Source organism: Pelophylax lessonae (genome assembly GCF_965119305.1).
Source record: "Pelophylax lessonae genome assembly, chromosome: 6".
NCBI lineage: Eukaryota > Metazoa > Chordata > Amphibia > Anura > Ranidae > Pelophylax > Pelophylax lessonae.
Window position 1 is genome coordinate 254734514 of NC_138773.1, and position 12147 is coordinate 254746660.

Below are 12147 nucleotides of genomic sequence, written 5' to 3' on the forward strand. Positions count from 1 at the left end.
CTCAGGTGGAAATAAAGAAAATTGTGATTTCCCCATCAACACAATCATTGTCGATTGGGAATGCCTCCCACGGTGCTATTGTCTGCTGGTGGAGGGTGGCACAGGTAGCCTTTCCTATGGACAGAACACGATTACTGCTAGTGACTACAGCTGTTAGCAGTGATTGAATTTTAAAAAATCAGACAGGCTGGTTGTACCCAAGTTGAGATCAATGGATGGCACAATGAGCCTGCCCATACATGGATCGAATCTCGGCCGATCCCTCTTGAACCAGACACATTTCGTTTCATGTATGGCCTGCTTAAAGTCCCGTTTTCCTGTCTCTGGAGTGTTTTCTCAATATGATGCTTTGGCGGACCCAATGTAGACTGATGACAGTTTCACTGCTATCTAGCTGATCAACCATAAGCATAAAATAATGTGATGCTAAGAAGAGATAAAGGACACTCAGTTTGCAGTAACTCCTTGGGTGTCCCCAAGTAAAGCCTAGTACAAATGTGCCGAATGTCTGGTGACATCGATCTATTCAACACTAACTGGCTGATATTCGGCCCATGTTTATGGCAGCCAGTCCGACTGAAGCCGGCCATTTAGGCGACTTCTATCAGACTAGCATGCTGGAAGACTAGCAGCCGACCAGCTCCCGGTCAGCACTCTCAGCCAATGGCTGAGCGCGCTGACCAGAGTGTTTTGGTGGAGGGGGATTCGCCCCCTGTCAGAACACAACAGCTCAGTAGGGGAGATCACTGTACTAACAGCAGATATAGTTAGTGCAGCGGCTCTGGTCGGAGCAGTTCGTTTTTTTTTTTTTTTTAAGGAAAAATTTCACCACACATGTTGCAATCTGATTGTACAATCATCTTTAGATCTACCAAAAAGTCTGCAGAGCAAGAGCCTGATTGGATCCACATTGAATGGATATTTTAGGTAGGTTCTCATATTACATAGTTTTGGTAGATCTTACATTGCTTGTACAGAGATTGTATGATCAGATTATAATGTGCATGGATTAGTCTAGGGAAGCATGAGCACAGAGATGACAATAAAAACACAAAAGAGATCCTAGCCCTTCCCCAATAAATTTGGGTTGGAGTTCAACTTTAATAAAGTGTCCCGCTGACACTCAGGTGTACTTATGACTGTAGGGAAGAATACACGTACTTAATTTAAAATTTCTCTGCCATGTTTCTTAAATAAGATGCACATCGCCAGTGTTGTCATATAAACTTAGTGTGATACATTGGTGTGTAATGAGACCCACCCTTTTTGAAAAGTACAGAAATAAAACAAGATGGCATTCATAAAAAAGAAAAAGAAAACAGCAGCAGTCTTGTCACAACGTATCTGACAGCTCTTATATATCGAGTGAGAGTCTTCAGTTCCTGAGAAAGAATTCAGTTTTATCCAAGCCTTTTTAGCTTTAGAAACAGACTCTGAGCAAAATAACGCACTTTTTTAAATGTCCCTGAATGCATGTATTTCTGTGTTCTATACACACATACAGATGTATTTATATATGATTACATTTCAATTTAAAAGGTTTCTGTTATAACATCTGTATACCATCTGTAACTATACAATATTTCACAGGAAACAAAAATTATTTTTTACAATGAACTTCTCATTACATATTAACACGCGCACACAAAAACATACATGGAAGGACTGAAAACACACAATAGAATAATCTAAAGCACACCTGGATAACCACGGCCTCCAGTTACTCAGGAACTACAAAACCCAGCATGCTTAGTTGCAGCTAGCTGAGTTTTTTTTTTTTCCTCTCTTTAGCTACTGGTAGGCTGCAGACACCCAAGCTTGGCCTAAAGTGAGCTTATGTAACTTTTAAAAGTGCAGTCCCACTTAGTAATTCTAAATAACACAATTTGCCACACTAACCTAGTCCAGTTAAGCGATCGCTTATGTAAGGATGATTAGAATAAAAGGTAAGGCCTAACAGCCAAACTTAAAAAATTCTAACAAGTCACAGCACAATGTCCACAATATTTGCTATCCTCTGCTGGCTTGTCTTGGAGAATGATGTGGGCCTGTTTTGCTGACCTGTGCAGTTTTTGTGTCAGTAAGCCTCCACTCACTGCAGAGCTCCACAAATAAAGGATGTAAGCAAGAAAGGAAAAGAAAAGCGTACAAAAACTACAAAGAAATTTTACACAAAAGAAGCAGTAAAGCGCGTTGAACATTCATTAATCGTTGTGCTTTCTGGACAATGCAGGTCATAGTGTTCTTTTGCAGGGTTGTAGAAATGTACATTGTTTTCCTGTTTTTTGTTGTTGTACCTTATGCCTCCAGTGCTGGGTATGCATTTGCATTAGCACAACAGCACCAAATGAACTAGCTGTATAGGCGAGGTTTGAACTGGTCTTTCCTCTCCTCAGAAAGCCCTTCTTGAAATTCCATCTGTAGTTGCACTGATGTTCACAATCCATTATAATGGGGGCCCCACCTCTTATTTATGTGATCAAATGTGTGCGTCACCCACTGCTGCTCCAACATGTTGTATCGCTCCTTGCAAATGTACAGAGGTTTTCCACGCCTGTGGAGGAAAAAAAAAAAAAAAACCTTTATGTTACAACTCACCTTTTCGCTCGCTCTTTTTTTTTTTTTTTTTTAAGACCCCGTTCACACTGGGGCGACTTGTCAGGCGACCTGGTCACCTGACAAGTCGCCGTGGGTCGCCTGCCATAGAGTAGCACAGGACCCGTTCTAATAGGAGTGACACAAGTCGCTTCGACTTAGAAAAAGGGTCCTGTACTACTTTGGGGCGACCTGCATTGACTTCAATGATATGAAGTCCGTGCATGACGCTCCGAAGTCGCGGTGCGAGCTGTGCACCGCGACTTCACAGGTCGCCCCGGGAAGTCGGGTCGCCTGTATGTGAACCGGCTCTTAAGGATCCAGCAAAAACTATATTTCAGTTATGAATAGAAGTGGGACGCTGACTCGTTAACTATCAGGAAATAAAGCTGTCAAATGTTCCCCCCCAATGCGGCTTTGCCCCCATTCATTTAAATATATAGAATTCAACATTACCCTCATAATATGGCAGGCAGCTATAGAAACTGAGGGGGGAAGAACTTCAAATAAATCTTCTAGCCTAGACTCCAAATACCAGAGTGAATTTTCCTGATTATACAAAAAATTAAAAAACTCTAACAGGGTGAATAATAGCTGTGGCAGTTGGACAGACTTCATAAATCCAATACACAAGAAGCCATTTGAAGATTCACACATGATAATGAAATGGACATGAATGTGCCCTGCTAGCAACCAATTTGTAAAGAGGAACGCCAGATAAACAGCTAAATATACATTTGAAATACATATATGTAAATAGTTTTAGCTAATAAAAAGAGTGAATTAGTTGGGTCAATCTTGTGATTTACAAACCTCAAGCAAACTACTACTTTTTGGTTCAGCTTTACTACATCACCTACCTGATCATTAGAGAGATGACAATGTTAGCTCAGAAAATAATTTTACAGGGAGTAAAAATTCTATCTTCTTTCACATCCTTTAAGAGACATAGGAACTCTTGAACCTTCAGGATGTCCAAACGATGTCCAGCTGAGGTGGGGCAGGGGGAGGCAACAACAGGCACAACGCAATAACAAACTACTAAGGACTGCCTACAGCTGCCTAAAGGGTTTTATTCCCAAAGTTGGCATCAGATGAAGCAGAAACATCCACCTGGTGGAACTTTGCAAACTTGTCAACAAGACAAAGTGGCAAATTTACAATATTTGAAACAGTGGGCTGATGCCGAAAAGCACAAGAGGTGCTCACAGACTTAGTGCAGTGAGGAACAGAAAAGGGAGAACTTGATCCTCGAGACCATAAGCCTAAATGATGGCTTGCTTGAGCCTTCAATAAATGGTGGAACGAGAAGCTGGTGTGCCCTTATCCGGCCTAATTTGTAATGGCAAAAATGGAAATTGGTCTTTGTGAAAAAAGAAGTGTGACTGAGCCAGAGTAAGGGACAGGAGAACAATTTTCTGATAAGGTGATACTTCCTTGGGCAGTAAAGAGTCTTGGTCCACAACACCACAATGCTCCCATGCAAGACCAAAAACAATTTTTTGAAAGACATGGCCACCAGTTTAGACAGGGAGAACCAGCTTCAGATGCAATGGAGCAACAGGGAAAGAGATGGGGGAGCCACATGAGATACATAGGTCGTAATCAAAGTCACAAGTCACTGAAACAGAATGCAGAGATCAGAGACTTAAACTTTGACGGTGCTGAGAGCAAAATTGCTGCTCCAGATCTCACTCCAGGAAGGAAAGGATGTGTCCCATGGAGAAACTAGACTTACACCAGGTAAAGCAAGTCTTCCACTTCCAATGATAAGACTTTGTGGTAAGTGGACTGCCTAGCCATGATCCATGCCATTAAAGCCAGTGACAGAGAAGCAGGATGGCTAATCAACCTTTGAGCCATTAGATCTGTCCCAGTCTGCCATGGCCCATGGTGTGTCCTGCTACAAGTCAACGCAAAAAATCCGCCTGGGACAATACAGGGCAATTAATATCACAAAAAAGTCAAAATCCTATAGTCTGCGCTAATGGATAACTGGATAGCTAGCCAAGAACCAATATATGTTAATTCCAAAGACCTCTGAGAAAATTGCAGTGCCAGGATATGGCAGAAATTAGTATCACCAGAATGCCCTTCATCTCAATCCTGCAGAGCAGGAGAGACAGAATTATTGGGGGAGGAAAGGCACACATCAGGATGTACTCATGCCACAGACCCACCAATGCATCTATTGCTTCTGCCAGCGACTCCCTTCACCTAGATGCACATCTGTCCAGTTTTTAATTGAACCTGAAGGCCAAGAAGTCCACCATCCAGCACCCCGCCTGTGACACAAGACTTGGAACACCTTTGGGTATACAGTCCATTCTCCTGGGATCCACAGGTTGCCAGCTGAGTGAATCTGCCTACCAACTTTCTACATCTGGAATGTATGCTGCTGACAAGAGATGTGCAGTTCTGCCTAGGACAGGATCCACCATTGAGAGGAGTGTCAAACTGCCTAAAGCCCACAATATTTATTGGGAGACCAGATTTCTCCCTCTGTCCCCTGCATCAATTAGGTGCCAAACAGGCAGGTGTCTATTATGAGAATCTGACAAAAGATGGGGAGAAAAGACTTCCCCTGACTCCAGAACTGGATTCCTGGGCAATCAAGCCAGGAATCAGCCTTTCCAAAATGGATTTGTCCAATGATGACAGATTAGTGTTGCAGATGTCCAAGTGAAAATGGGCAAAAAGCACTGCCTCCGAGGAGGCTACTCCATCAGCCCAAAGACTTTCATGCAAAAGTGGGAAGTCAGAGGACTTCCGATTTTAAACATTTCAAAACTGGGAACAGACAGAATGAAGTTTCTCTTGTGGAAGGAACATTTAATGTCTGGACAGCCACATAAGTTGTCTAACAGAGCCCTCACTGACTGTTCCCTCAACAGGAGGTTGTCCAAGTATCACACAATGGACCTCCAACAAGTGCAATACTGGGGCCAGCACCTTGAGGAACACCCAAACAGCAGAGGACAGGCCAAAGCCAAAGGGCAGTGCCGTAAACCTGTAGTGTATTTGTCCTACCACAAAGCGCAGAAGGTATTGGTATTCTATAAAGAGGGGACATGTAAGTAAGCATCTTTGATGTCCAGAGAAACCAGAAAGTCTCCCCTGGTAAAGGGAGGCAATGACAGGTCTGGTGGATGCCATCTGAAACTTTTGGGCCTGAATGTAAATAATGCCTTGAAGTCCAAGATGGGGCAAATACCCCCTTTGGGTTTAGGAACAGTGAAAAGGTTGGAGTAAAACTCCTGGTACCATTCTGCCGCAGGGACTGGGGCAATGACACCCTCATCCAGACGACTACTAGAGGATTTCATGAAGAAACACATAGGTTGGAATTAAGAAAACAAGGAGGGGGCAAGAAACTAAACTCGACTTTGTAACCCTGGGACTCCACTTACTGCATCCAGGCATCTGTCCAAGTATCCACAAAAGGTCAACAGACAGTCCTCTTTACTGGAAAGTGGGGGCATACCTTCATGGGGAGGAAGGCTTGTCTGAGGATTTGGCAGACTTAAGAGGGTGGATGGGGAGCTCCAAGCTTGCATGGCCTCACTAAAGTTGAGGAAGCAGGAGGGTCATTTCTTGATAGGCAGACAGGGGGATTACATTGCATTCTGTTCCTTAGCTTTCTTCTGCTAGGTTATATAGGTGCTCTTGCCACCAGTAGTGTTCCTGACAATACTGTCAACAGCCGGTCTGAACAAGGCTTGTTCCTCAAAGGGCATGCAGATCCAACACTGGTGCGCAGTCCAGCACTTTATCCAAAATGTTCTATGCATATGCACCGGTAGAGTTCTGGAAAGGGTTTCCAACCGCTTATCAGGTGGGTCCTTAAAGACCGTTTTTTCCTTTAGCGGATGCATCCACAGTGGGAATGGACCACTTAAAGACAAATTAATAGAATGATATGACTAAGGTTGGCAAAAATGCAGCATGATGTAATTTACCCCGACAAATGGCACTGATGGGAAAGGGTTCCACTGCACACAATGCAGCAATTTGTTGGCTGGGCCAAATTTCCAGAAAAGACAACATATGCAACACCACAGTCAACATCAAAACTTTTGTGCTTCCATACATACACACATTCCACATCATAATAAAAGGTCTGCTGAAAAATCTATTACCAATATGTGATAGAATCAGAATATTACCTGAGTTCTCGGTCTTCCTCCCCATGTGCGTCAAGATACACTGAACCCCAGAGGCAGAAGCGATGCCCCCGAATGATAATAATCACAGAGGCATTGATCAGCAGGAATATTCCTGTGCCGGCACCACAGTTCTGGGAATGCTGTAGAAAGATAAAAAGCAAAGGAAATGCTACCAATTAGATGCCTGCCATAATTTGCCTAGTGCCGGTTACAATTGAAGTGGTATTAAAGTTTTGTTTTTTAAAATAAACATGTTGTACTTACCTGCTCTGTGCAGTGGTTTTGCACAGAGCAGCTCAGATCCTCTTCTTTTCCGGTCCCCCCAGAGAAAGCCGTATGCCCTGGGGGGCACCACTGAGTGCTTGCTCCTGATCGGCTGCTCCATGCATCTATAAGACACAAAGACCAGCGGCTCGCCCCCCCCCCCCCTTCTCATTGGCTCACTGGCTATAATTGACAGCCAATGGGCTCCCGCTGCTGTCTCAGCTAAAGAGGAGTGAGAGTCCCGGGACAGCCAAGGCTATCGTGAATTTCGCTGGATCAGAGGAAGCTTCGGTAAGGGTGAGGGGGATGGGTGGGCGGGGGGGGAGATGGGGAGAAACCTGCCTGCACAAAGGTTTTTTACCTTCATGCATAGAATTTAGAACCACTTTAATCATCTGCTATGGGAAGCACAATTTACCTACTACCTTGGGAAATTATAGATGATCCTTGCTGAATCACCTCATCACCTGCCATTTTGTACCACTGTCAGCCATTTTAGAATGATCCCATTTTAAGGCAAATACATATATTGTAGAGATAAGTCTGGACAAGCTAAAAACTTAAAAAATCATTTCATGACACATCGTCAAGGACATCTCCAGACATCAAGTCACCAGATGGACCGCCGTCATTGTTATAATACTATTTGGTGATTGGATGGATATGAAGTAATTATAACAACCAATTATGGTAATGTGATTTTAATTTTCATATGCAGGAATTTATAAAACCTATACAATATAAAGGAGGGGGGGGGGGTCCTTTGACTTGTAAGCTGACTACCCCCCACACATGTACTATTGGGGGGTTTCCCTTGACTTTTTGTACCATAGCCATAACAAGGAGGTTGAGGAAAACACTTCATGGTGAGGGAATCCCTGGCTGTCACCAGAACTAGTTACCTAGAAGAATTCCCCCCCATTTCTGTTCTGGTGACAACCCAGAATTTGTGACTCTCTCTCACTTTTGGGGATAACTGTAAATAAGGCAACTAGAGAAGGGGACAGCAATTAAAAAAAACAAAAAAAAACCTGGCAGGTGTTCTGAATATTCTCTACTTATCAAAATTAAAAAATTAAAAACTTTTGTTGAGAAAAAAACATTCCCCTCTGGGTAATGTACATTGTAAGGATTTTAAAGAGGAAGTAAACCCTTCTCTACAACTTGCACCTATATATTAAGACTTACCTATAGGTACTGTAAATATCTCCTAAACATGCACCGTTTAGGAGATATTTACTTTGCATGCAGCCAGACATCACTGGCGCATGCGCTCTGAAGGAACGGCCGCTCGTGCCGTTACTTCAGAGCCCCGTGCCGTCACCATCGGCTCCCGCGGGTATGACGTCATCTCGGCTCCAGCCAATCAGATGGCCGGATGCCCCAAACCCAGAAGAAGGGCGACAGAACATGTCGCCCATGGACAGGTAAGTGGTCGGCACTGCGGGGGCTTCGTTCTTAGGCAAGTATTTCATAATGAGCTAGTATGACTCCCCAAAGGTTAAATAAGATTTATCCCTCACACTCCTCTCAATGGTGGCACTGTACAGCAGATCCTGGAACGTTTTTACGTGTTTTGGGATTGTCCTGGTAAAAGATTTTGGTCCAAAATTTCTACCCTTGTCCATTGACCTTTGTATAGGGCCTAAAAAATTCTCCAAAGTGTGGGATATTTGGACCAGTCCAGGGATACGGTTGTGTGCAGTAATGCCCCAATGATAAGCACTGCTTTGTCACAAATTATTTGATTTTGCTTAAATCTGTACACTGTGGAAAGCTTTTTTTTTTTGTTTTCTCCCGACATCTGCCTAGTGCCTACCAGCAGATTTGAGTGTGGTTACCAACCTCAAGCTCTAGGTGTCTGTTTTCTTGTTGCCATTTGTTTTTCTCAAGCCTGGGTATGCCCAATAGGCTTTGTTTTGTACAACTTACACCTTACTAATTTGTCAGCAACAGTGACTCACTTATAATTTCTCTGCAGTTACAGAATTCCTAGCAAATGATATGTAATCAAGACATTTCACAGCCAGGTTTGTGGGGAAAAACTGAACAAGTTGGTCCTTTTATGTTATTTTTATGATGTAAAGACACTTCCAGAAAAGAATCCTAAAAATTCAGAAGACAAACTGGTATTTTTATAAAATTATATTTATACTGCAATAGCATTACTTACAAACATCATGCAGCGGCTATCTGCTAAGCAGTCTTCCCCTGAACATCTGTGGTTCAGAGTTCAAAATCCCCCGAAAATGTCATACTGCACAAATCTGCATAAAGTTTGAATGTGATCCCTAAGGTTGTTTGGGTTTCCTGGTCTCATTCCAGAGTCTAATAAAGGGTAGGTTAAGTGGACCGAGTGTGGGTCTTCCCTATGACAAATAAAGATTTTAGACTGCTCTTTCAGGGGCAGGGGCTGATGTAAAGGGTCTATGTACATTGTAAGGCACTGCATAAAAGTCTTACCAGAACACATTCACAGTTATTCTGTTGCTTGCAGCAAAGACCCTTCAAGCAGACAAATGTGCCACAGACTAGACACAGTGCTGGGTCCTTGGGAACTTTAGTACAAACACTACAGGCCTTCCTATGGTAATATTGAAATATGCAGTTGTAGATTTCTGGCAACTGGAGAAGTCGTGGCAAGTCCCAATTTGTTTCTTGAATGAGCAAAGCCTGGAAATAAAAATACATGGATTAAGCCAATTATGCAGAATGAACGCTAGGAATACATATATGCTCGGTTTTCAATATGCAAAATTAGTGTTAGCAGTTTACTTACTGGCAGGGCTGAATTTCTGCACAGCTATCAAAGGCTGAAAGGCTACCAGGGGTAAGACACAGACATCCAAGAGCAATAAACCTTGCTGCAAAATGGACCCGTGAACCTAGAACCACAATTCTAGTGACAGTCATAGTGCTAGTTTACCCTTCCCTTTCAGTCATCTCTTCTAGGTTTACTGACAGATTGGGAAAACTGTCTTTTTGCCTCTACTTCCTGAACCTTAGCATTCATTGTGAGGTTGTGATATTTCGAAATACAGTTTAGGCTCACTTCTAAGTATAACATTTGCAATTGAACAAATCCCAGCGGGTTACCTTCTTGGAAGAAAAATGGGAATTTTGTACTTACCGTCAAATCCATTTTCCTGAGTTCGTTGACGGACACAGTGCTCCATAAATCATAATCAGTGGGTTACTCTTCCAGGAGTAGGGCTAGGCAGAACAAAAAACACCTGGCTACGCTCATGGGCCGTCCTCAGCTGGCATATAACCCCTCTCTCTGCTCTAGGTAATCAGTTTAGAAGCAAGCAGTATTAGAAGCATCAAAACTCCATATAGGGGTGGGTGCTGAGTCTGTTGATGAACTCAGAGAAATGAATTTTATGGTAAGTACAAAAATCCCATTTCTCTTTTGTTCATCAACGGACACAGCGCTCCATGAATCATAACTAGTGGGATGTCCAAAAGCAGTGCTAAAAGGAAAATGAGGGGTGGGGAAAATAACCAAAGGCTAAACATAAGAGCCCTTAACCAGGACACATGAGCCTTAACTGGGTTACAGGAGCCCTGTCTGCAAAATAAAAGTTTAAAGAAAAACACCCCTCAAGAGGGAACAGCCCCTCTTAAACAGCAGCCTGCAAAACTTTGCAGCCAAAAGAAGCATCCGCAGATGCCAAAGTATCCACTTTATAAAATCTTGTGAAGGTATGCACCGACGACCAAGTGGCCGCTTTGCAAACTTGCGATATTGATGCCCGATGACGAATGACCCAAGAAGCACTCAGCATCCAAGTAGAATGTGCTGTGACAGGGAAAGGTGGAACCTGACCTTTAATGTAATAGGCCTGAGTCACCGTCTGTCTGAGCCATCTGGAGATGGTAGCCAAAGAAGTGGCCAGCCCTTTTCTTGGTCTGTCTGTAACCACAAAAAGCGAGTCTGACCTCTGAAAAGACCCAGTAGCTGCCAGATACACCCAAATTGCACGAACCTCATCCAAAGGAATACAAAGCAAATTCCTTGGGATGACAGGCTTGGGACACAAGGAAGGCAACACAATGTCCTCATTCAAATGGAAGCCAGAGACAACTTTGGGCAGGAATGATGGACAGGGACAAAGAACCACTTTTTCCCTATGGACCACTAAATAGGGACTGCAACAGGATAATGCCACCAATTCCAATAGCACAGGAGCTGTATCCAAAGCTGCATTACAAATAAACTGCAGCCCATGGACCAACTGGTCCACTAAATCAACAGAGGCAGCGAGGACCTGCTCATCCCCCAGGCCCTGGCCCCAAAAGATTGGCCTATTCAGTTAGGGTCTGAGACACCAGGGCTGATGCAAAGACTGGCTGCAATACCGAACCAGCTATAGTAAACATGCTGCGTGCCACAGCCTCTGCTTTCTTGTCAGCCGGGTCCTTAAAGGACTGGGATTCCTCTACTGGGATCATGGTTGCTTTGTTCAACCTGGAAACTGGAGGGTCCACCACTGATGGACTAGCCCACTTTTTTAAAAGTGACTCCTCAAAAGTGTACCCTACAGCAAAATGTTTGGGGAACACAAAGAGTAATTTTGGTTGTTCCTATTACTTACAGGAAAACCTGTCCAAAAAAAGGGAACATAAGGAAACACCTTTGGAGTACGATGTGCCTTGTGCGCACCAAACGACACAGCATGTCAGTGGCTACATCAGCCCACATCCTCCATCTTTGAAGTCTTACCCACTACAGTGATAAGTGCGTACACCAGCGGTTTTTCATTTGCTGCTGCGACCGTGGAGGAATCATCTTCACTATCAAATGGATCTGGGTGTGTGTGATAAATAAATCCCCCTGGACAGGCCATGTCCATGGTGGCATCAGGCTCAGAATCAGACGAGACATCCTGAGCAGGGGAAGGCGGGGGACGCTTCCTCCTGGGCCTTTGCTCACATGCCACTTCCACTTGGGACACTAAGGACTGCAGGACCGCCGTCAGTGCAACCATGGTAAGCTGGGGTTCCGATGGACCTGTCACCTCCATGAGGGGGCCAGTGTGGAAGATGTGACCCTGAGGCTCCATAAGGAAAGGAAGACCTTGCAGTACAAAAGTGATCTTTTTGCATCACTAAAAGGATC

At 43.8% G+C, this 12147-nt stretch overlaps 1 protein-coding gene across 1 annotated transcript in view; it reads right to left on the minus strand.

The window, feature by feature from the left end:
• Positions 1-826: 826 nt before the first annotated feature.
• Positions 827-12147, minus strand: part of UBR3 (ubiquitin protein ligase E3 component n-recognin 3) — a 390465-nt gene continuing 379144 nt past the window's right edge. Inside the window, exons 37-39 of the mRNA XM_082260312.1 lie at positions 9489-9698; positions 6762-6901; positions 827-2554 (exon numbers count right to left, since the gene is read on the minus strand). Coding sequence (XP_082116438.1) covers positions 2437-2554; positions 6762-6901; positions 9489-9698 — 468 coding nt within the window. The 3' untranslated portion in view covers positions 827-2436. The remainder of the gene's footprint in view (positions 2555-6761; positions 6902-9488; positions 9699-12147) is intronic.